Raw genomic sequence first — 26,685 nt, 5'->3', positions numbered from 1 at the left:
TTTAAAAAAAATTAGAAACATTTTTTGTCAACAAGGAAAACTTTATTGACGGTAGTTGGTTAGTGGATGGATGTTAATAAAGTCCAGCTTACTGTTGGGACAGTCTTTGTTCATTCAACTAATGTTGCGTTCCCAATCTTCCAGACTATTCAGTCCCAGTCTGACACTATTTAGCCTTGACATAAAGTACTGCTCGTGTTTTTTACGTTTTTGGTTTAAGTCTCCCCCTCTGGTCTTCATGGTGACTGCTTCTAGACAGCACCATTGGAACTCTTTGATGTCATGGCCCATTGTTTGCCAATGGTCTGTTAAAGGTGCACCTTTTTTTTGGGTCCTTATTGCTGATTTATGTTCATTCATACGAATGCGTACCTCACGTGACGTCTCACCTATATAAATCAGGTCACATGGGCAGCGGATCATGTAAATGACATTTTTGGAATGACAGTTCATAAAACTTTTTATTGCAACAGAGTTATTCTTATTTTTGATATTATTGCCTTTGATGATATCTTTACAGTTGGAGCATCCTGCGCAGGGGAGGTGTGAGGTTCCGTGGAATCTGAACCCGTTTTATAAAGGTCGGTGTATCATGACGATTTTGGTATCAGCAGACCGCAAATGATGAGTGCGGCATGTACGAGTGTTTTCGTCATGATCGATCAATGGAAACACTATGTATTCAGGGATTTTGTTTGAACCTTTGGGTTCCATTTTGTGTATGGCAGCCATTTTGTGTGGTTGCCCTCACATAGGCTGATGACTTCGGCCGAACAAGTCCTTGTGACGCGTACATCCTCAGTTGACTTCTTCGTGACCTGAGCAAGTTGGCTCGCTAGCCCGAGGCTGACCTCGTTGAACCAGTTCCTAGTTAAACAGCTGGTCAGATAAAGATCAAAGAGTAGGACATGGCTGAATTTACGATACATGCACACACCCTTCTATCTTGTTTCTCATCTGTTTCTGTTCCTTCCTTTATGGCTTAATCACTGATGTGGGTTAAGGTCTTTATGATGGGTTTGTTCAGCCCGTCCGAACAGGAATGTTGGTCTTTGCTTGGTCATGCCTGGTGGGCTGGACAACGGAAAGTGGGATTGTCGTCATGCGATATGTTTTGAAATGTCACTATTTCATTGGTCAGTTTGTATGTAACTGATGCTAGCCAGGAATGTTGCCTGAAGCATGAATTTTGGCAAAAAAGACGATGCTCCGCGCTATGACGGTGTGCAGTCTCTGGCGAACCACCCGTGTTGTGCTTCGTAGATCTCTGTTCCTGGTTGCAACCAATAAACTTGGTCTTTGACGTCATCAAGAAGTGTCCCGTGTCTCTGTTTGCCAAGGCAGGGGAACTCGAAGACATCGGGCGTTATCCCTGGCGCCGCTGGGTTCTGAAAAACCCGGTTCCTTAGTTGGCGCCCAACGTCGGGCGACTTCAGCGGTACTGGTCCAAGCCTGAAGATCGTGAGGAGCTTCGTGTGAAAATTCTGGAGGAAGCCTGCCACTTCATCGACCCCTGTATGTCATCGTGGTCCGAAAGTCTTTGCTGGGAGGTTTCCCGCTTTCCGACGGCTACGAAGGACTGTCGCCCTGTCTTGGAAGCCGTTTGATGATTTGTATAGCGAGACAATAGACGGGTCTTCTGGTGACGCCATCGACATTTCAGTTAAGTATGAGTGGAGCGTCTCCCAGTCCTTAGTTTTGTTTTGGTATCTTTCGGGATCGCTTTGATTTGGGTCTTGCAAGTTCCAAAGCCGAGGGACTCGTGTATTCACGAGGCTATCGTGTTCGATATTCCCTTGAAGTTTGAAGCTAGACTAGTGAGCGAAGATGCCTGGTCTTAGCAGATTTGGAAAAATATTTTGTTGTAGTTATAATAGGGATTCCTGATTGGAGGATTCATGTCCGGTTCCTCCGATTGGAACTCCGACCTATGAGCTTTACGTGAAACACGGCGTAGGCCCTATTACGTATAATAAACTATGGATAAAGTATACTAGAAAAGACGGTGTCCTACAGTGGCCCCGTTATGGTAGCTTAGAAACGGAGATTTTAGACAATCTCGAAGTTAAATTGTTCAAGAAGAAAGCCAGGCCGGCGATGTTTGACTCTTTCCGCCTATGGCGAACGGAAGCCAAACAGAAAGAAATTAAATTAGCGAAAAGAAATAAAAGAGAGAAGGGTATCTCGATAATGCAAGCTGCTATACAGTTTAAAGATAATGAAGAAGAACAGGAAAATTAGCAGTTGAACAGGCAACGTAAACTGGCGATTGATAAATGCTATCCAGCTTTACCTAAATTGCAAAACGAAAAGCAGGACCTTGAGAAAGATCCTTTGATGTCCCATTTGTTAAATTCGCCGCCACCTTATGCACAAAGTGCTACAGCACCTCCGCAACATTTAGTTGCGCAACATGCGCAGCCTCCGCAACCTCCGGTTGTTTTACCCCCTGTTATTGTACCACCGCCAGCTCCTCTTCAGTTGGCTCCTATGCCTTTGGCGCAGCCTTCTCAAGGGTTGCCGACTTTTCTACCCCCTTCATCTGCGACTCCTACTACTGTGTTGTCCACTTCTTCTGCTATTGCTCCTACTTTGGTTTCCTCTCAGTCTGCTTTGTCTCCTGTCCTTCTATCAACTTCTCCTTCTGTTCGACAAAGGATGACAGCTACTGTTACTAGTCTTCTGTCTCCTCTTTTTGGGTCACTAGGTATAACCCCTGTTTTAGAGCGTAAACAACTACGTATCCATTTGCCTGGTTCCGAAGAGCGAACAGCGTTGGATAACTTAGCACGCAAATGGGTTACTAATACTTCAAGGTATGATCTAGAGTCTGTTATGGATCTTTTCCGACAATGGGAAGAACCGAAGCAGAGATATGTCTTTGGGGTGATGTGTACTTTCCTTCGTGAAGAATGGGAAGATGGTGATTTGGGACAGACCCCGCCAGAGTTGTTCCGTGTACAATCCGAGTTTGCAAAAGGTACGATTGTAGGTCCCAATGTTGAAAGGGCAGTAGCGACACTGCTTTCGTTCAGGAGTGAGTCTCCTTCACAGCAGTTATTTGAGCCTGATCCTTCCGTTGGGAGGGAAGTGCGACAGTATCCAATGAGGGAGGTTCCTCCGGTGTGGAGAGACGCGGTAGCTGCTGGTGCGGGTAATAATCCACCAGCTATACCGGCTCATTTTCAGCGTGTTTGGGTGCATGTTCCGTGGAAGCGAGCTGAAGTCTTGGCCCTTAAACAGACTTTACCTGATCCTCGTAAAAATCCTGCAGGGTACTACAAGGAGTTATCGCAGACTGCAGGTTCATGTATCATGAATCTGGCCGATATAGACATGTTGTTTGGGAATGTGGTTCCACAACCATTATGGGCAAAGATTTGTCATGAGAACCATGCACCTGAGTTAGGTGATACATGGGTTAATCTTGCTGCTGCAGATGGTCGACAAACTGGTGGTGCTAAACCTGAGCCCATAATTACAGAACTCCCTGGTAGAATTATTGACTACATGAAGACTTTAATGCCCGCTATGCGAGTAAATTGGGACAAATTGTCTGCGTGCAAGCAAAAGAAAGACGAAACTGTGTCCGACTTTTTCACGAGGTTCGAAGAGACATTTGTAGACCACAGTGGTCAAGACATGAGTACTGAGGGTGGTCAACAGTTGTTCGTTGATAAGTTTGTACATAATTTGCTTCCCGAGTTGTGTACTAAGTTGAAGGATTCAGAAAGTTCTTGGGCAGTTTCGTCGTCAGCGCAGATATAGGCTACTGCGCAATACTATGAAAATAGGGATAAGGATGAAAGAGATAGAGCCGACAAGAAGACTAAAGATCTGAAAACGAAGGTTCTTTTGCAGCAAGCGTATCCGCCTCATAGTAATCAGCGCGATTCTCAGCCACCTCAGCAATATCAGAGAAACTCGCAAAGGTTCGAGTCTTCTCAACAGCGTTTTCCTGTAGGCCCTAATCAGTGTGCGTATTGTAAAGAAAAGGGTCACTTCAAGAGTAGTTGTCCGGTTTTGATGCAACGTACGAATGGTGTTTCTGGTATGAGAGATCGAGGTTTTCAACAAGCTCCTAGAGGTAGGGGACGTGGTGCGTTCCCCCAGAATGCGCGTTCCTTTCCACCACAGACTTCTATGAATTGTTTTGATCAGCAGAATGGTGCAGCTGGTAGGACGACTCAGTATTATGCTGACGACTACTACGTCGAGGGTGAGAATATGAACGGTAATGATTGCTAGGATAGCCATAGACAAAGAGAGGGAGTCATTTCAGTTCCAGTAGATCAGAGTGGACCTTATGTTGAAGTGATTGCATCAGGTGTGTCAGAGCCTTTTCTGTTGGACACTGGTGCTGCGAAGAGTTCTATCATACACTCTAAACTCCCTGGCGCACCTTTGTCTGGCTTTACGAATGTTTGAGTAGGTTTTTCTGGCGCCCCAGTTAGTAATCCGATCTCTAGTCCTTTGTCTCTTTCTGTTGGACCTTGCGATCTTGAAGCACCCCTCATTTTGACAACAGGGTGTGGTGAAAATTTATTGGGATTGGACTTGTTGAAAAGATTGTATGCGACTTTATATTGTTCTCCTTCAGGAGTACAGCTTACATTGGGTAAGAGAGTGATCTCTCCGATGTATTTGTCTAAAGATCGACTTCCAGCTGAATTGTCTTCTCCCACTGATTCTCTTTGGGCTACTGGTCCTAACGACGTGGGTCTTTTGGAGATCCCGCCGTACGTTGTGACGTTGAAAGCGAATGCTAGGTTGCCACGTATTCCGCAGTATAGGATTTCAAGTGATGGTGAAAGAGCGCTCTTGGCGATCATCTATGATTTAATTGAAAAAGGCGTGATTGAGGAAACGAGAGGTAATGTGTGCAATAGTCCGGTTTTGCCTGTTCTGAAAAGAACTGATTCTTCACAACCTCCTGTATAAAGGTTTGTGATCGATCTCCGCGAGGTGAACAAGATTGTAGTTCCGCAGTTTCCTGTTGTGCCTGATATCACCGCTTTACTGACTTTGATCCCGGCTACCTGACCCCAGAAAGAATTCAAGCTATTGTGAAAATTAGTGTGCCTACGACACAGAGAGAAGTGCGTGCTTTACTAGGTATTATGTCCTATTGTAGACAGTGGATTCCGAATTTTTCGCTCCTTGCGAAACCTTTGATAGCTCTTACTGTTAAGGATACTCCAAATCCTATTCCTTGGGCTGACGAATGTCAGAAGAGTTTTTCCGAATTGCGCGATGCGTTGTGTTCGGCTCCTGTGTTGGGTACCCCCGACTACAACAAGCCCTTCACATTGTATGTCCACGAAAGCGAGGGATGTGCATTGTCAGTCCTGACTCAACAGTTTGGAGACAAGCAACGTCCATGTGCGTATTTTTCGTCGACTTTGGATCCGGTAGCTAGGGCATTGCCGAGTTGTTTGAGAGCTACGGCGGCAGCGGCTGCTTCTATTCGACAGTCTGCTGGTTTGGCAATGGACAATACATTAATTGTGATGGTTCCACATGCAGTGGATACCTTATTGAATCGTACCAAGACACAGCACTTAACTAGTGCTCGGTTGTTGGGTTACGAATTGACCTTGTTAGCGAGCCATGTACATATAAAGAGATGCAACACGTTGAACCCAGCTACGTTGTTGCCAATTTCAGTTGAGACGGGTGTTTGTGAACAGCATGATTGCTTCCTTAGAACAGAGGAAGAAACGAAAGGGAGGATAGACCTTAGGGATACTCCTCTTTCAGAATGTGATGGTACTCTATTGGTTGATGGTTCGTGTTTTAAGCTTCCGAATGGTGATACGACTGCGGCATATGCTGTTACGACTTTGCATACGATTGTTGAAGCTGCACGTATTTCACATAATTTAGCGCAAGCTGCAGAATTGATTGCATTGACAAGAGCGTTTGAGTTATCGAAAGGGAAGCGAGTGACTGTGTATACCGACAGTCAGTGTGCTTTTGGTGTGGCTCATAGTTTTGGACGACTGTGGAAAGAACGTGGGTTCCTGACTTCGCATGGGACTAAGATTCAGCATGGTCAATTGGTGAATGAACTCCTCGAGTCACTTATTTTGCCGTTGCAAGTTGCGATCGTGAAGTGCAGTGCGCATAAGAAAGTTACTGATGATGTTGGTTGTGGTAATGCGTTTGCAGACGAATTTGCGAAAGAAACTGCAAGTGATGGGTCAAATGTATGTTGCGGGTCCAGCAAGATGGGTCCCGGATATAGGTATGTATGAAGATACGATTGAGAGCGTGAAGTCCATTCAAGCTGAAGCTTCGGAGAAAGAATTGAGCGTATGGAGAGAGCGTGCGGGTAAATTGGACTCGAATGGTTGTTGGATTGATTTGTCAGAGCATCAGCGATGGTTGTTACCCGATGCGTATGTGCTTCCAGTGGTTACAATGGCTCATGGAATGGCTCATATCAGTGCGAAAGGGATTTGTACGTTGTTGGCTCCAGTATGGCAGAATGCTGGAATTCCCAAGTGTGCAGAAAATTTGGTCAAAACTTGTATGGTGTGTCTGAGATACAATCCTGGTAAGGGAACTCCAACTCCAGCTGGTCATTTTGCTCCTCCAACGTACCAGTTTGAGGCTTTGCAGCTAGACTGCATCCACATGGAGAGGTGCAACAACTTGAAGTATGTGTTAGTGGTTGTTTGCTCTTTTTCTAGATGGGTAGAAGTTTCCCCTTTGAAGGATAACACTGCCTTATCCACAGCGAAAGCCCTTATTAAAGAATTTTTCCCTAGATACGGTTTGCCGAGAATGATCTGGAGTGACAATGGAAGTGAATTTGTGGGGCAAGTGATGAAGAGAGTATGTGACGGATTAGGAATAAGGCAGAAGTTCCACGCTGCAAATCACCCCCAATCAGCTGGTTTAGTGGAGTGCTACAATGGCACGCTTAAATTGAAACTAGCCAAGATACAGGCGAGCTCTGGTTTACTATGGCCAGATGCTTTGCCATTACCCCTTCTGTCCACTAGAATGACTGTGCATTCACAAATGGGTTTGAGTCCGTATGAGGTTGTGTTTGGTCGCCCGGCAAATATTTGGGGAGTGCCGCGGCCGACAAAATTTAGCGAGATCGAACATCCTGTAGTACTTGACTATTAGTACGATTTGACGGCTAAATTGCGTGTTTTGCATCAACAGGTTCATAATCCACTGTCACAAGCATCTGAAGATCTAGGACATGCTATCGAACCTGGTTCCTGGGTCCTAATTAAAAACTTCCAGCGGACAAAGAACGATCAGCCCTGCTGGAACGGACCCTATCAAGTATTGTTGTCTACGCGATCTGCAGTGCGAGTTCAGGGAAAGAAAAACTGGATTCACTGTGTACACTGCAAGAGGGCCCCTTTGTCTCTGCCGTACGACCAGTGGTTCCAGAAAGGACTTCCTGACTCTGAGACTGAGACCGTGCCCCGTTTTATGCCTTTTAGCGATGCACGTTTGATTGGAACGAACTCTGAACGAGAAAGCGACAATCTTCTGCAAGAAGCTGTGCCTCCGTCGAGTCGTTTGGATACTTCTGAACCTGAACTGCTATTCAGAGAACAGACATTGCTGGGCAAAGAACGTTATAATTTGCGACCAAGAGTCGCGGGACTAATAAAAAAATTTATTCTTATTTTTTTTAAGGTCAACTCTCCTCCGAGGAACTACTTTGATTTTTGTTTTTTGAACCGCCATCCTGGTTCAGCTGTAGGGTCGCGGTTGCCGAAGTCTTTGGAGTGCAGCCGAAGACGTTAGGTCGACGGTTCTGGTTGGTTTAAGGGAGTTGCCTTGGACTGACAGAAGCATTCCTTAGCATAGAACACCCTACCACCGCGAGCAGCCATTAGAGAGGATGGAGTTTTTCGAGATCAAGAGACCTGTTGAAAGAATAAGCTTCAAGAGCAAAATTTGTACAGTTATGAGTAGAAAATGTTTTGTAATATTGTGTTTATTTATGCTGTTTAGTGTAATGACGTTTTTCATTGGATATGTGACATTCTCTTTTCAAGTGGCGTTTGCACCCACTGCACAACCTATACCTGCTTCGACTGTTCTTCACATTCTTTTCACCCTTTGCCCGAACATGAAACTGTTAGGAGAATGGAATTTGCTAATAATTCCTTTGTTCAGCTTCTGCATCAACACCAGCTAGTAGTGACACAACTAATTGTTGGGTGTGTGGTCTTATGCCCCATACTACAGATAAGGGTATTCCATACTTGGTCTTACCATTCAGCTACAATGGTTCTTTGTGGGCGTTTCAGACGATGTTCATATATGCCATCGAACCATATCCCCCACGTTCCACAAGAGATAACTCGAGCACCAAGGCATTGGTAGTGGGAATCACAAATATGAGCAGAAACATTGACTCGTATAGAACTATTCCCAGGGATGAGTTACAGGCATATGACAGATGGAACTTAACTGGATATGGAGTTAGTTTGAGCATTAGTCAACGAGCAAAGAGATCAACTCCGATTTGGATAGTGCCCCAGCAGGCTCATTATTGTCTGGAAGGTAATGGCAGGAATCCGAGAGCTCCGTTGGGGAAGAGCGTCTGTACTGAGACGTATGTCTTCACGTCCCGGAATTCTCCGTTGTTTCTGGCAGCTAAGGGTACCTATTTTGTCTGTTACGATAGATCGTATACATGGTTGCCCCCTGACTTCTTGGGCACATGTTTCGTTTCGTTCCTGTTGCCTCCCACATATACAGCTGCGGCAGATTACCACTAGACGAGAGTTGTTAGAGGTGTCGTCAGTAAGGATGACACCGCTGGACAAGAATTGGGAGATTTCTTGAAGGGTTTCCTGCCGTTTTGGGGACCTATGGTTAACAGCAGGAACATATGGCAATTAACAAGAGTGGTTGAGTCCACCATAGTTGAAACTGACGGTGCCCTTAGTAACTTGACTGCTGAGCTCCAGTTGGATCGCCTTATGACTCTTCAGAACAGAGTTGCGATAGATGTCATACTTGCAGATAGAGGAGGAGTTTGTAAACTGATCCAATCAAGCTGTTGTGTTTTCATCCCAGACAACGCTCCGACAGTCTTCCAAGCCATTTCCAAGTTATATAAGATCTCCGAGTCTATACATACGGACGAAGGAGATTGGTCATTGATGGGATGGTTATGGGGATTGTTATCCACATGGGGATGGAAGATTCTGATGATCATCGGGATGGTATTAGCAATTCTTTTCCTGTTCTGTCTTTGCGTACAGTGTACTCCTACTATATGTAGCCTCTGTGCTACTTCATGTGCAAGGAGACCTGTCCAGAGAGAGTTGCTAAGTACTAGGATAATGCTACAACAACATCTCGATGATCTGATGAGTATAGACCTGGATTCAGACTGACATGAGTTTAGGTTATTGCCTATGTAAGGGCAAAAGGAGGATCTGAGGTTCCGTGGATTCTGAACCCGTTTTATAAAGGTCGTTGTATCATGACGATTTTGGTATCAGCAGACCGCAAATGATGAGTGCGGTGTGTACAAGTGTTTTCATCATGATCGATCAATGGAAACACTATGTATTCAGGGATTTTGTTTGAACCTTCGGGTTCCATTTTGTGTACAGCAGCCATTTTGTGTGGTTGCCCTCACATAGGCTGATGACTTCGGCCGAACAAGTCCTTGTGACACGTACATCCTCAGTTGACTTCTTCGTGACCTGAGCAAGTTGGCTCGCTAGCCCGAGGCTGACCTCGTTGAGCCAGTTCCATGTTAAACAGCTGGTCAGATAAAGATCAAAGAGTAGGACATGGCTGAATTTACAATACATGCACACACCCTTCTATCTTGTTTCTCATCTGTTTCTGTTCCTTCCTTTATGGCTTAATCACTGATGTGGGTTAAGGTCTTTATGATGGGTTTGTTCGGCCCGTCCGAACAGGAATTTGGTCTTTGCTTGGTCATGCCTGGTGGGCTGGACAATGGAAAGTGGGATTGTCGTCATGCGATATGTTTTGAAATGTCACTATTTCATTGGTCAGTTTGTATGTAACTGATGCTAGCCAGGAATGTTGCCTGAGCATGAATTTTGGCATAAAAGATGATGCTCCGCGCTATGACGGTGTGCAGTCTCTGGCAAACACCCGTGTTGCGCTTCGTAGATCTCTGTTCCTGGTTGCAACCAATAAACTTGGTCTTTGACGTCATCAAGAAGTGTCCCGTGTCTCTGTTTGCCAAGGCAGGGGAACTCGAAGACATCGGGCGTTATCCCTGGCGCCGCTGGGTTCTGAAAAACCCGGTTCTTCAGGTGCCAGTGGGTAGTGGCACTTTATCAATACTCTGTTGCAAGAAATTGCTGGTGTCTCTATATATATGCACTATGCTGTTACGGATAGTGCGATTCCTACGATACGAGAACATTGGTTTAGGGAGATTGTTATGTTGTTTGTCATTAATAAGGTGCCAATTTCTATTAATGATGTTTTTGATTTTGTTGCTCGCTGAGCTATAGTTAGTGACAAAGATGAGAGGTTGGGAGTTGGTATCTGTTTTTTGCTTGGTGCTGAGCAGGCTGTCCCTATCATAGTATTTTGCCCGTTTATAAGCGTGTCTCACCATACGTTTAGGATATCCTCTATCTAAGAACTTTTGTTTGAAGATCGTAGCGTGTCTGTCAAAATCTTGGGTTGTTGTACAATTACGTTTGAGACGCAAAAACTGACCAAAGGGGATGTTATTGACTTGACAGGGAGGATGATTACTCGTAAAATGGAGCATCGTGTTTTTATCGGTTGGTTTAGTAAATAGCTCTACATTTATCTGTCCATCTACATGTTTAATGATTAAATCAAGAAATTCACATTGTAGTCTGTCAAAATGGGAGGTGAATTTAAGGTTGTCATCTCCTTGATTTAACCAACTGATGAATTCCTCCAGTATTTCTGAAGGCCCCGTCCAAATAAAGAAAACATCGTCAATATAACGGGACCAGTTGGTGATATTTTCAAAAAATGGTGCAAGACTGTTAAAAATGTGATATTCTTCAAATCTGGAAACATAAAGGCATGCCAGACTAGGAGCACAGGTTGCTCCTATGCTGGTACCTTTGATTTGTTTATATAGGTCTTTGTTAAATAAAAAAATGTTGTTTTTAAGCACTAGGGATACACAATCAATAATGAAAACTTCATGGGAATTTAAGTCTCTCTCTTCTGTGCTGAGCATGGATTTAATCATTTCAATGGTGGCGTCCTGCAGGATATTAGTATATAACGCCTCGATATCCAATGTAACCAAGAACTGAGTTTTTGGATTGAATTCGAGACCTTCCAATTTTTGTATAATAGATGTGGTGTCTTTAATATAAGCCTTTTGAGCCACAAGAAGAGGCTGTAAAAATACATCTACATACTTGCTCAAAGGCTCAGTAAGAGAGCCAATGCTGGAAACTATTGGACGCATAGGTGGGATTAATCATACTTTTGTGGACCTTAGGGAGTCCATATAATACTGGGGTAGTGGGATTAATATTGTTGAGGAAGGTGTATTCCTCATCACATATTACCTCATCTTCTTTTGCATGTAGTAATAGAGTATGGATTGTTGTTTTAAGAAGGGTCCATTCATTGAGGTTAGATGGTTTGTAATGTTCTTTATTGTGTAATAAGGAGTACATCCTGTTATTATAGTCTGTGGTATCCATGACTACGATACCTCCGTCCTTATCGGCTGGTTTAATTGTTAGGTCAAAATTATTCTGTAAGGCTGAGAGTGCAGCTGCCTCGTCTTTGGTAAGATTATGTTTAGTCCATTGTTTCTGATTTAACAGATCATCTACACTAGTGGTTCCCAAACTTTTGACTCCTGAGGACCCCCATTGAGTAACCACTGGAAGCCGGGGACCCCCAAAAAATGTGTGTGATTTAAATTTCAAACATTAAAACAGTAATGGATACCACAGACTATAATAACAGGATGTTCTCCTTATTACACAATAAAGAACATTACAAACCATCTAACCTCAATGAATGGACCCTTCTTAAAACAACAATCCATACTCTATTACAACATGCAAAAGAAGATGAGGTAATATGTGATGAGGAATACACCTTCCTCAACAATATTAATCCCACTACCCCAGTATTATATGGACTCCCTAAGGTCCACAAAAGTATGATTAATCCACCTATGCGTCCAATAGTTTTCAGCATTGGCTCTCTTACTGAGCCTTTGAGCAAGTATGTAGATGTATTTTTACAGCCTCTTCTTGTGGCTCAAAAGGCTTATATTAAAGACACCACATCTATTATACAAAAATTGGAAGGTCTCAAATTCAATCCAAAAACTCCGTTCTTGGTTACATTGGATATCGAGGCGTTATATACTAATATCCCGCAGGACGCCACCATTGAAATGATTAAATCCATGCTCAGCACAGAAGAGAGAGACTTAAATGCCCATGAACTTTTCATTATTTATTGTGTATCCCTAGTGCTTAAAAACTATTTTTTTTTATTTAACAAAGACCTATATAAACAAATCAAAGGAACCAGCATGGGAGCAACCTGTGCTCCTAGTCTGGCATGCCTTTATGTTTCCAGATTTGAGGAATATCACATTTTTAACAGTCTTGCACCATTTTTTGAAAATATCACCAACTGGTCCCGTTATATTGACGATGTTTTCTTTATTTGGACGGGGCCTTCAGAAATACTGGAGGAATTCATCAGTTGGTTAAATCTAGGAGATGACAACCTTAAATTCACCTCCCATTTTGACAGACTACAATGTGAATTTCTTGATTTAATCATTAAACATGTAGATGGACAGATAAATGTAGAGCTATTTACTAAACCAACCGATAAAAACACGATGCTCCATTTTACGAGTAATCATCCTCCCTGTCAAGTCAATAGCATCCCCTTTGGTCAGTTTTCGCGTCTCAAACGTAATTGTACAACAACCCAAGATTTTGACAGACACGCTACGATCCTCAAACAAAAGTTCTTAGATAGAGGATATTCTAAACGTATGGTGAGACACGCTTATAAACGGGCAAAATACTTTGATAGGGACAGCCTGCTCAGCACCAAGCAAAAAACAGATACCAACACCCAACCTCTCATCTTTGTCACTAACTATAGCTCAGCGAGCAACAAAATCAAAAACATCATTAATAGAAATTGGCACCTTATTAATGACAAACAACATAACAATCTCCCTAAACCAATGTTCTCATATCGTAGGAATCGTACTATCTGTAACAGCATAGTGCATACATATAGAGACACCAGCAATTTCTTGCAACAGAGTATTGATAAAGCGCCCCTACCCACTGGCACCGTCCCCTGCGCAGGATGCTCCAACTGTAAAGATATCATCAAAGGCAATAATATCAAAAATAAGAATAACTCTGTTGCAATAAAAAGTTTTATGAACTGTCGTTCTAAAAATTTCATTTACATGATCCGCTGCCCATGTGACTTGATTTATATAGGTGAGACGTCATGTGAGGTACGCATTCGTATGAATGAACATAAATCAGCAATAAGGACCCAAAAAAAAGGTGCACCTTTAACAGACCATTGGCAAACAATGGGTCATGACATCAAAGAGTTCCAATGGTGCTGTCTAGAAGCAGTCACCATGAAGACCAGAGGGGGAGACTTAAACCAAAAACGTAAAAAACGCGAGCAGTACTTTATGTCAAGGCTAAATAGTGTCAGACTGGGACTGAATAGCCGGGAAGATTGGGAACGCAACATTAGTTGAATGAACAAAGACTGTCCCAACAGTAAGCTGGACTTTATTAACATCCATCCACTAACCAACTACCGTCAATAAAGTTTTCCTTGTTGACAAAACATTTTCTAATTTTTTTTAAATTCTTTTAGAGTTAGGTAACTACTGATGAGGACAGCAGATATAATCGTTATGATTACGGCATACCAAAGGCAGTTATACAATACCAATGCATTCGCCTACGTATTGTATAAGTAAATCGCTGTAATTTTATATAGTCCCTTTTTTTTAATTTTGTTAAAGTAATACTGAAAAGAATAAGGTATGGCTGAATATGTCAACCCTAGTCACTACGATGCGGCAATAACAACTATACTTTAAAGTAAGAAGAAGAATCATTAATAATCCCCATAAATAATTAAATATCTGCATGGAAGTTTAAACACACTCCCATATAGAAAAAAGATTACAACAAGGGTTTATTTAGGAAACCGCAATCACGTGACAGCACATCAGCCAATAAGCAGAGACCAATAGGAAAGCCCTTTGTATTTAAACAAGTCTCGGCGTGCAGGGAATGCTTTCAATTTAAAACAGCTGAATCCCGGACGCTGTGATCGGAGGAGCATGGAGGCCGGTCCTTTTTAATACGGTAAGCACACGATGGATGGTGTGCCAGCAAGGCGTTTTCTGAGTTTTAGATAGTTAATGCCTTCCGGTTTTCGAGAGAGGATATATTAGCCTGTAACAATGTTAGATTGCCAAATGTTATTAACGGGCGTATTTGATCATTAGATGGTATGCTATTGGCAGTCTCTTTAGCTGTAGTATCCTTATGGACGCATAACTGTAATGACTGAGTATGAGTCTACTCTGGCGAAATAAACGAGTAGTTCTTAATACCCTAATGATGAGATCGATACAGAGATCTAGAATAGCGTCAACGGCTCAAATGAATGAGTATAGTTAGCAAAACAAGTGTATATTGATTAGCAAAACAAGCGTATATTGATTGTAAGACACAATCAGTAGTTTCTTATTGGCAGTAATATTAAGCTACAAGACCACAGATTAAATAAACATATAGAAGTAAAAGAAAGAAAGATTAAAAGCTCACAGGGAATTATGCATATCTCTACATAAGTTTCTAGATACCGCAAGGATTTTCCGATATCTAGCTAGAGCTGACGAGGCATATCCAGCACTGGGCTACAGGGATTGACTGAGCTCCCTTTCTTGGTGAGTCTTAAAGGATAAGTACGACCCATTAAGACCTGCATGTGCAGATGTATAAGAGTTATGTGAGCCTGGCCTCTCCGACGCAGCACGGACCTAACTGATCTGTTTATAAGGTATATCCTTATGTAATTGTGATTAAATGAATAAGAAAGGAACTTAACCATGTACGATATATGAGACAAATTCAAATATACTCCTTTGCTTTTTCGATTTTATAGACACTATCAAGTACATCTAGATCCAGCCCTATCATTTGGGCAAGTTGTCGTCTTTAGTGTGGACCTCTATCAGGACACCATTTTAATACTTGAGCTCAGTTATCATTAACCTGAGTATGACAAAGAAATTCTGTTTTAAGGTAAGAGAGCCTTACCTTATTGATTTATTGATTACATTCTCCTCCTTTTATTTGCGTATTAGCACCGTAGTCCTTGCGTGTGATTTTCTAAATGAGTTTTGCCGATAGTGTGATATCTCACTTGTCTACTGGCACAACCACCAATATAAAATAAAGGATGTATTTCTTAGATTTGACTAGCCTGCAAAAATAGATTCCATCCAGTTGGCTGCACCTGTACAGTCATTCTAATATTTATGCATGACATAGTGCTCTTTTGATAAAACCTAGACAATAACAATTATTAGGGAGGTACTTTGTGAGCATAAAGCTTCTTTTTGCATAGAATTTTCTCGATATGCGAGTGCACGACAGTCAGATTGTTTATACCTGTTTAAAGACATTGCACGTATGTTGTTAGTATTGCTTAAGTAATTTTGTGTTTTATGATAGAAACTGTCCTGAAGAAGGATTTTAACCGAAACGCAGCGTCGACTTTTGCTTTCAAGAATATTTTTAATTGTTTGTTTATTGTATAGTCTCCATAGACTATTGTTCCTTTGAACCATTTTAATTTCTTTGTGCAATATATTGTATACTGTGTACCGATTTTTTTTAATTTCTCTGGATATTACTTGATAATTGTAAAAAAACTTTTTTAACCATCAAATGTAATAAAATCATGTGCAATTTTATGCAAAATGTATCTCTTGTAGTACTTTAAGAAGCTGTGAATGTTCAAATTTACTGTCATCTTGTTTAGGTCTTACAGAAATGTTGAAATGTTAGCTACACACTTGGTGGTTGTGCAGTAAAATAGTGCAGTGGGTGTTAGTATTTTCTAGTTTTCAACCCCACGGGGGATTTCGTTCTTTGGGACACCTCCACCTTTTTTAGCTTATTCCCCTGGTCCCTGAATCTTCATATCAGGGGCCTCCTATATTTTCTGTCAGAGCTGATTAGACCCTTAGAGAATTCTTGGAATAGATTCTTGGCAAAAAGAATACTGAAACTAAGCTACACCTCACTTACTTCTTCCCTTGTACTAGACCTAGGTTAGGTCCACCGGGGTAGGCGTATTTTAGAAGCACCAGTTGAGTACTTTTAGTCATTATTTATTAATGTATGTATTTTATGTTATTTTATATGGCTTAGACACCATACAATGCTTTTACAGTACTACTTTATAATACTCTTCGTATTATATGCCGTGTACTTTATAACCAGTATTACGATTGTAGCAGTTCATTTCTTGTGCTTGAGAAAGAAGACTGTTCAATAAATACTTTTATTGAAAACGCCCGTCTCTCTATTTTCTCGATTTACAAAAAGGGGGTAGTGATGAACAGAGTGTCTGAATTAAGCAGACCACTCTTACCCAGTCCAAAGATCAGGGCTTGATCCATCACCGTTATTTATCTCACTGCCCCATCCCAGCTCAGAACCTGGCTATATGCAAATCAGTCTGTCCCTGGCCCAGTGCATCATGGGAACAGGGCAGACTAAACTACCAAGCCAATTTTTCACCAGAAAGGAGACAAGCTACCGGGGACCGGTTTCTGGCATTTCAGCCTTCTTCGGCCCGGCTTGCTTGAATCCTGATGGAGCAGTGAGAAAGGGACTCATGTCTGAGTATACCCTGCCACACCTATAGTGGCCAAAAACGATTTACAAAAAGGGGGTGGTGATGAACAGAGTGTCTGAGTTAAACAGACCACTCTTACCCAGTCCAAAGATCAGGGCTTGATCCATCACCGTTATTTATCTCACTGCCCCATCCCAGCTCAGAACCTGGCTATATGCAAATCAGTCTGTCCCTGGCCCAGTGCATCATGGGAACAGGGCAGACTAAACTACCAAGCCAATTCTTCACCAGAAAGGAGACAAGCTACCGGGGACTGGTTTCTGGTATTTCAGCCTTCTTCGGCCCGGCTTGCTTGAATCCTGATGGAGCAGTGAGAAAGGGACTCATGTCTGAGTATACCCTGCCACACCTATAGTGGCCAAAACCGATTTACAAAAAGGGGGTGGTGATGAACAGAGTGTCTGAGTTAAACAGACCACTCTTACCCAGTCCAAAGATCAGGGCTTGATCCATCACCGTTATTTATCTCACTGCCCCATCCCAGCTCAGAACCTGGCTATATGCAAATCAGTCTGTCCCTGGCCCAGTGCATCATGGGAACAGGGCAGACTAAACTACCAAGCCAATTCTTCACCAGAAAGGAGACAAGCTACCGGGGACCGGTTTCTGGCATTTCAGCCTTCTTCGGCCCGGCTTGCTTGAATCCTGATGGAGCAGTGAGAAAGGGACTCATGTCTGAGTATACCCTGCCACACCTATAGTGGCCAAAAACGATTTACAAAAAGGGGGTGGTGATGAACAGAGTGTCTGAGTTAAACAGACCACTCTTACCCAGTCCAAAGATCAGGGCTTGATCCATCACCGTTATTTATCTCACTGCCCCATCCCAGCTCAGAACCTGGCTATATGCAAATCAGTCTGTCCCTGGCCCAGTGCATCATGGGAACAGGGCAGACTAAACTACCAAGCCAATTCTTCACCAGAAAGGAGACAAGCTACGTGAAACGAAGCATGCACGATTGACTGAGTGAAATAACTATCTATTGTTTCCGCGACTCTAGAGATTGATTTCTTTTTCTTGCGAAACAAAGTTGTCATGTTTATGTGGTTGTCAGAAACTAATCCCTTCTTGTCTATTCGAGAAAGTTTCTAGTGACCTCTGAGCTAGCTGGCACTCACAATTAAGTCCAATATATTCAACAGAGACCTAGTAGACCTCAGTCCTATGTCTAAACTATAGTATATGTTATTCCAATGCGCAGAGCCTATTGGGAATATAGGAACTACACTACACTTGATGCAATCATCTCTAAGCAGAACACCTTATCCCTCCATTCTATCCTACCCACCGACTGGACTTACCACCACCTAATTCTTTTCAATCTCAATGCCATCCAACCAAAGGCCCACCCCAAAAATACCTGGCACAAGCACTGAGCGAGGAACATACACTGAATCTCCCAGGCAGAGTTAGAAGCGTTAGTCAGTTCCCAAATTCCAAGGCAATGATCTCACTGCCCACTACAACAGAAACATGGGAGAACTCCTCGACATAGACGCCTCTTTGAAACTCAAGAAATCAAGAAGTATCCCTTCCAGATTTTGGGTTAACAAAGACCTTAACAAAGAGGCAACAACTCCGGTTGGCTGAAAGAAACTGGAGACAACAACCCTTGTTAACACATCTAGCGATATCGGGAGCTAAACGCATAAAATACAAAACACACATCTTCAGAGAAAATCCCCCTTCTTCTGAGCCCAACTTGACCGTTCTAGGAACAGACCTAAAGATCTTCTCAACATCATCAAACAGCAAACCTCCTCTTTCCCTCAACACTCAATAAATGCCTCTACCATGCGCTGCAAAGAGTTTGCAACATTCTTCTCTGAAAAAATATCTAACATTGAAATCTCTCTTGACCCACCCATCTCTCCGTCCTACACCAAAGATGACCCCCCTAACAAAGAGGGTCTACCCAAGGCCCTACCTCCAACTAATGGTCGTCTCGCCAAACTCACCCTATGCCAGTTGGACTGAATTCGCCGATGTGCCTTAAGAAGAAGTGCTCCAATTACTCGCTTGCATGAAACCAACATCGCTCATTTCTGATCCCCTCCCTCCTGAGCGTGTCAATAATCACAGTCACATCATATCTCGCCTGCATGGACCAAAATCATCAACTCCTCCTTTTCAAGAAGCTCCATGCCAACCTCCCTCAAACTCGGCCAAGTCACCCCCCTCATCAAACAACGCAGATGCCGACTAGAACAACCTTAACAATTATAGACCTATATTAATTCTCATTTACCTTCAGAAGCATGTCTCATCAAAGGACAAGAGTGCCTGACGAACTTAGAAGTCCATAGGCTGGTACTTTTTAGACTGGATTATTGGACCTCTTTCCTGTCTGGCCTTCCCCGAGAAAATTAGCATCACTGAGAAAAATGCTTCATACAGTTATCCACTTTGTGACAGGTCACAACGTTTTTAAATCACATTTCTTCTATACTTTGCATCCTATAATGGCTTCCAATTGAAGCAACGGACCAATGTAACACTGAAGGCATCACCCACAAAGCCCTCCACAACTCCACACCCAAACTCAAAATCTCTGTATCTAAACAAGGATCGAGAATTCGTAAAGTCCTCCTGCTGGAACAAGCGACATTCAGGCAAGAACGCTTTATAAAGCTCGTCTTCTCTGCCAGCGCTACAAGGATCTGGAACTCCCCAACCACCTTGAACAACCACAAGTCTTGCCACAATTATAAACTCAAAATCCTCCTACTTGAGAGATGCTCTGAATAATAAATCTGCGATCGCTTTTCTGCATCCACTTTTCCAATGTATCCTGTATTAACTTTCTCCCCTGACGTGATCTGTGGGATTAGTCTATTGCTTATCTGTTATTTTATGGCACATCTAATCTGCATTTTGGTCTTTCTTCTTTAGAAAAGTGCTTCAATGCCCTTCGGTCAAGATTGTACTATATAAAACCACAAAAATAAACACATTTGGTATAATAAAGAGAAACCAGAAAAAACCTCTTTTTGAAAAGTTTGTGCAGATATGTCAAAAGATTCCAAAATTATTAGCAAAGAAATAATTGCTTTTCAATAGAAACTCTTATAACCACAAACTACGTGGGAGGGAAAGAAAGAAGAGAGAGAGAAAGAAAGAAAGAGTGATAGAGAGAAGGAGAGAGAGAGAGACAAAGATAGAGAGAAAGAGAGAAGGATAGAAAGAAAGAGAAACAGAGAAAGAGAGGGAGAGAGAGAGAGAGAGAGAGAGAGAGAGAGAGAGAGAGACTATGGTTTAAGTGAGTTGCAAATAATTTTTAAAAATAAATTAAGATGTTAAAAGCAATCCCAATAACAAACTTCAACGTGACCTGTGTGCTTTTGATCCAAGACTACCAGACAGCGCTAAAGACATCGTGGGGATATTCAGGAAGCATCAGTGGGAATACATTCCACCCATTCCTTACCATTGGATTTGTGGTTTGTAATTCACATCCGTCCCTCCCTTGTTTACTGTATTCTTCCACAAACACGCTTTCTTTAAAAAGGCCTTTAAATCTTGTTTTTATCTGGTCACATTTGCTGTGCATTCAAAGACAGAGGTCAAATGTCAAGCTCTCTCTTTGAGAAAGCTTGGTGTTTACTTCAAAATGAAAGAATGTATGTGACAAATCTGCTGAGTATCCATACAAGAGGAGAAGGTGTAAGATTTTATTCCTAGCACACAACAAAAAACAAGCACTGGCAAAGCCAATTGGTCTTGCCTTGCGAACCTACTGACTTTGCAAATGACTTTTAGCAGTGTCCCACACCATCAGTCGAAAAAGAAATATCCTACTGCATTTTGCCTGGTTACAAAGATTGACACGTAGTTACTGTGGCCTACCCTTTGAATTTCAATCAAATGTGGTGGATATGATTAATGAAAATAGAATGCCGGGAACAGAGAGTTATTACTGTGTCATCAATAAGCTCCTTCGGTGCTGCACCTAAAAATGCTGATATTACATTTTTTTCTGGACACCGGGAAAGGGGACTATTAGTCTGATAAGAAGCTACAAATGGTTGCTCTCTGTTGCAGGGAATCCCAGGCACCAATCAGAGCCTGAGAAGTCTCTCCCCAGTGTGAGTATGTTCTTTTTGAAAAGTAGTTTTGGCCTCGCCGCCGGTATTTTATTATTTTCCTCAAGATACCACTAGCAAAGTGCCCAATAATTTCCAAATCAGCCTACGGGCTTGCCATCTTTCACGGTATTGGGTGTAAATGCCTGAGATGTCCTGCTGGTTTTCTGCTTCAATATGGCCACCACGCAGGCAGCATCGAGGGTGCTGGCATTGCAGGGCATGAATGTAATTTTTCAGCCCTCACACACCTTCAGAGCACGCACTCAGGTGTGTTATTCATTTATTAATTCAGTGTTTTATATAGTGCCAACATGACCCAACTGGGTATCAGAGTGCTTCACGATTCTATAGCATTGTACTTCTGAGATTTGGTTTGATTAGTCCTTTAAACAAACTACCAAGTATATATATTCAATTTTAAGTGGAAAGCATTTCTACTTTACAAATAATACATGCCCTAAACATTACTAGAGATCAACTTGCATTACAATAGTATGTGTCCTAAATATTACAACATGAGACATTTTAGAAATACATGTACTAAGAATACCTCATATCATTTAGTACAGTGGATTGTACGTAGCAAACAGACTGGTTACAGAATATATAGATATTATCCTATACTGCTTTCAAGCCGGACACGTTGACAGATGGGGCAGGGTCGCGTCATGATGCTGCTGGTGAGAGCTGCCACAAGATGCTTCAATGGCACGGCCTTCTGTACATGCCAATGTCCCCTCCACCCCAAGCCGTCCTTCCCTTACCTTAGGTGCCAACTTTACATTCGGCGGTGAAGTTTCTGGTCAGCAGCAGTAGACATGAGCACTTTAGTTGAAACGGCTGCTACCATTATGCGAAGGGGAGGTGGTGAAGGCAAGAAAATGAAGTAATTTGCTTTTATACATTACAAGCAAGGAGAGGCAAGCAGCGATGAGTGAGATGGTAAGGAACTGGCTCTCTTACATTGAAGTCCGAGAAAGAACAGACTTTTTAGGGGAAACATCATCTGACATTTGATCTCGGTCTGTGAATGAACAGCAAATGTGACGAGATATGAACAAGAATTACAGCCGTTTACAAAAAAAAAGCTTGGAGTGAGTGAAAAAAGTGCTCATATGAAGTGCTCTTAGGCAAAGAAAAAAGAAAAAGTGCCTAAAGCAGTTGATAATATGGGACCATTGCAAGGATACAAGTAACGGGACGGTGATCCGTGGGAGGGAACAATCTACAAAAAGGAGGGACAAGTAGGAAAGATTAGCCATTTGGAAGGCAGGCTGTTTAAAGGAGATTCGAAGAAACAAATAAAAAGCAATGGGTGAGCAATAAGCCCACAAAGTTAAGCGCTGTTGCGGCAAGACAAATGTGTTGTCTGTAATGGCAGTGCGCTACCACACCAAGTATACTCCACACTACGCCACTCAACTCCACACCATTCCACTCCAATCTATGCCACACACCCCATGAAACAACACTCCACTCCACACTCCTCTATTCCACACCACTTACCCCACTCCAATCTATCCCACTCCAATCCACCCCATTCCAATCTATCCATTCCCAATTTACCCACCACAATCTACCCCACTCTAACTCAATCTACCCCATTCCAATCCAATCTACCCTAATACACTCAATTTATTTATTTATTTATTTATTGACATTTGTAGAGCGCGGCGAATACCCGTGGGCGTCTCGGCGCTAGTTAAGGGATGGATCAGCAACTGGGGTAAAGAAGATATACAAGGCTATTGGTCAAATAACCACGTCTTTAGCTGTTTGCGGAATGTGAACAGGGAGGGACTTGCTCGGATATGTGCAGGAAGGGTGTTCCAGAGTCTAGGGGCGGCAACCAGGAAACGCCTGTCGCCCCAGGTGACTGTTCTAGTGCAAGGCACAGCCAAGAAGTTCTGAATAGAGGAACGAAGAGATCGGGTTGGGACATGATGGAGAAGATTCTGTTTGAGAAAGTGGGGACCTTGATTATTGAGTGACTTGTAAACAATACACAGCGATTTGAATTTGATACGGCTGCGTATCGGGAGCCAATGGAGATCCCTAATGATGTTTGTAACTGGTGCGAACTTGGGGATCCCAGCCAGCATTCGTGCGGCTGCATTTTGGATTGACTGCATCTTATTTGTCACTCGGACTTGGGCATTTAAGAATAGAGCGTTACAATAGTCCAAGGAGGACAGGACTAGTGAGCTGACCAGTGTTTTCCCGGCCGTGTTCGGTAGGAAAGGTAGTATTTTCCTAATCCTTCTCAATTTCATATGAGCTGAAGCCGCAGTTTTATTCGCATGTGCCATAAAATTGAGGCCAGCATCGAAGATGACGCCTAGATTTCTCACTCTGCTAGCTGGACTGGGCGGGGGACCGAAAGATGGTGGCCACCAGACAGGTGACCAGCCCGGGGAGAGGTCAATCTAACCCAATCTACCCGACTCCACCCCAATCTATCACACTCCACTCAGATTTACCCACTCTGCTCCAACAGACCCCAGTCTATCCCACTCCACTTCAATCTACCCCAACTCTAATCTACTTGAATCTAACTGACTTCACCCCAATATACCTCACTCTACTTCAGTCCAATTTACCCAACTCCATTTCAAAGGATCCCACTGCAATCTATCCAACTAATCTACACTCCTATCACAATCTACCCACTTCAAACTACCACAATCTACCCCACTCCAAACTACCACAATCTACCCACTCCAATGTACCATAATCTAATGCACTCCACTGTAATCTACCCCACTTCATCCAATGTACCCCACTCAATCCAATCTACCCCACTTCATCCAAACCACCCCACTACAATCCACCCCATTCCACTACACCCTAATCTACCCCACAACACTCCACTCCAATCTATCCAATTCCACTCCACCCCACGAAGCATAATTGAAGCAACAAACAGAACTTTGCTTTTATTACTTCTGCTGTATGTTACTAGCTTACTATGAGAAGCAGAGGGAATATCTTTATTAGTTTCCTTAGATAAAGGAAGGGTGGAATCTTTCTGCAGGTTTCTACACTTTCTGAGCTACTGCAGCTTTTTTAAACGGCCTTTTATTGACCTGTTTCTAACATCTTTTTCCAACAAATATCTCACAGTTTTTATGTTTATTTTTGCACAAGAGGTTGTGTATCTGTCTATCATGAGGTGGTGTGCACTCCAGGAGAACCCTGCAGTGACAACAACATCCCTGGTCGGCCCTGCTGCTGAGGCCGAATACAGACTAGGATTTTTATATCAGGACCTGGAGACGACTGCGTCTTACCCAATGTAACTGTGCAACTGGAAACACAGTTTCCTCTCCAGACTGCGCATGTCTGCTATTCTCAATGAACACCACATCACTTGCATCCGACTATTACGTGCGATTCTGGCCAGTAAATCCTCCCATGACTGGCGCTATTTCCAGTTCCTCAGCCTGGAATGGGGACGAACAAGGAACAACAAGAGCTACTGGACTATTTGTCTCATGCAGAGTCCCATTACCAGGCCTGTTTCTGCACAGGAAGGATGCAGTCTTGTATAGAACCAGAGGAGGAGAATGCAGGGAAACATCTGCACCCTGTGTACTCATACTCTGGGGGTCAGTATCGCTCAGGGGGTTCCACCGAATCCCAAATGATCCCCTTGGAAACTTTCTAAAATCTGCCCATACGCATTTTGAAGAGGTTACATGTGCTAGTATGCACTCCAAGAGTTCATTTATAGTAAAACACATACCTGGGGTAGCTTCGAACAGCAATAAATGTGATTTTGTATTTCCTCTCTCCATTGAGTCTTCATCTGCAGTATTTGTATCCAGTCCTAGGAATGATGGGGGCACAGGCTGACCCCGTTCATCAGGACAGAGCAGTTCTGCCTTGCAGTTCTGATGTTGATCCTGTGATTCAGGGTGCAGTGGTTCCACCGTGTAGTTCTGATCTGGTTTCTGTGCTTCTCGAAGCACTGACTCTAGCTCTCGGTCCTGTGCCGCAGTGTGCAGTGGATCTAGCTTGTAATTCTGATCTGAACCATGTGCATCAGTACAGGCCGGTTCTAGATTGTCATTTTGATCTGGTTCCTGTGCTTCAGGAAGCGCTGACTCTAGCTCTCGGTCTTGGTCCGCAGTGTGCAGTGGTTCTTGCTTGTACTTTTGATCTGAACCATGTGCATCACTACAGGCTGGTTCTAGATTGTCATGTTTGTCTGGTTCCTGTGCTTCAGTGCACATAGATTCCAGCTCGCAGTTCACGTTTGGATCCTGCGCATAAGGAAGTTCCTGCTTCAAGCATAGGTGTTGCTGTAGACGCTGGGTTTGTTGTGACCCCAACTCATCAAAGGACAACAGCCCAGACTCCAAGTATTCGTCTGATGACATCCCATCAGGTGACACGGGTTGTAGGCACTGGTTCTCCTGGGGATCTTGGAAATCAGAACACATCAATGCTTCCTCCAAGGGATCATCAGGTCTGTTCCCATCTGGTAGAGCGGGTTGTATACAGTGGTTTTGCTGTGGTTCGTGTCCTTCAGGAAATAGTGGATATGGGCAGAGGTTCTGTTGTTGGTCCCAGCTATTAGTAGACAATGGGGATGGTTCTTGCTTCAGGGGCTCATCTGGCTCCCACTCTTCTGGGAACGCCGTCTGTATACTCTGGTCTTGCTCTGGTGTCTGCCCATCAGCAAATTCTGAGTGAAGACACAGCTTTGCCTCCAGTGATCTGCCTGGAGGATCTGTCTGAGGGCACCTGGATACAGTACAATCCTGCTGTACTCCATTTCTACCTAGAAACCCAGGTTGCACCCACTGGTCCTGCTGTGGGTGATGTCGATCTGGAAACATTGGCTGTAGACAAAGGTTTGGCTCCTCTGGACGCACTTGAACATCAGTTGGTGAGGAGAGGGTACAGTCCTGCTCTGGTGCATGCCCATCAGAAAACACTGGCTGAAGACACAAGCTCGGTTCCCCTGGCCTGTCCAGTTGAGGTGTTGTAGGAGACCGGCTAATAGCACAATCTCTAATGCTCGCCGGACAGATCATCTCCAAAGACACTGCACCATTATCTAGGTAACCTTGATCCTTTTCTATACAGATTTTCTTAATCAGCCCAGAGACTTTAGAAGGTATGCCTTCCACAGTATTCAGCAAGTTATCCAGTTTGGCTTCCAACTCCTCCAGCATGGATAGAAGGATAATGTGCGGCAGGTTTTCCGAAAGCGGTTCCAGCTCATTGTCCCTCTGAGTATCTTTTCGAGATCTTGAAGCTGAGACGTCCTGAAGAGGATAAGATGGGACTGTGGCTCTTACGGATTCATGTGAACACTGCGCTGTCACTTTCTTTCCTGGAGCCCGCCTTCTACCCATTCCGGTAAATTGATGTTCAAGTCTCAATGTCTGCAGAGGAGAGGAAAAGAGAAAAGACAACACGTTATCACAGGACAGTTAGGTCAAAATACTCCTTCCTGTCTCACCAACCCCAGTGTGATCAGAGAACATCGCTCATTTCTAAAACCAGAAAAAAATGAATCATTAAAATGTCACAATACCCGCAACATAGTTCATATATTATGAAAGGCACGGATTTGAAATGTTTCCAACACTATGTCTGTTCCTTGGTCTGCTCAAATTGTACACTGTGCTACCACAAAAAATG

The 26,685-nt window shown here is 43.2% G+C and overlaps 1 protein-coding gene across 1 annotated transcript in view; it reads right to left on the bottom strand.

Annotated features, from left to right (window-relative positions):
* LOC147736903 (uncharacterized) overlaps positions 1-26,396 on the bottom strand; it is a 63,165-nt gene extending 36,769 nt beyond the window's left edge. The window contains 1 exon segment of the mRNA XM_086952721.1: positions 24,776-26,396. Coding sequence (XP_086808847.1) covers positions 24,776-26,396 — 1,621 coding nt within the window.
* Positions 26,397-26,685: the final 289 nt, after the last annotated feature.

The sequence above is a fragment of the Lissotriton vulgaris genome, chromosome 1_2 (genome assembly GCF_964263255.1).
Source record: "Lissotriton vulgaris chromosome 1_2, aLisVul1.2, whole genome shotgun sequence".
Lineage (NCBI taxonomy): Eukaryota > Metazoa > Chordata > Amphibia > Caudata > Salamandridae > Lissotriton > Lissotriton vulgaris.
The sequence above is the reverse complement of the archived record's forward strand: the minus strand, read 5'-3'. Positions and strand labels throughout refer to the sequence as shown.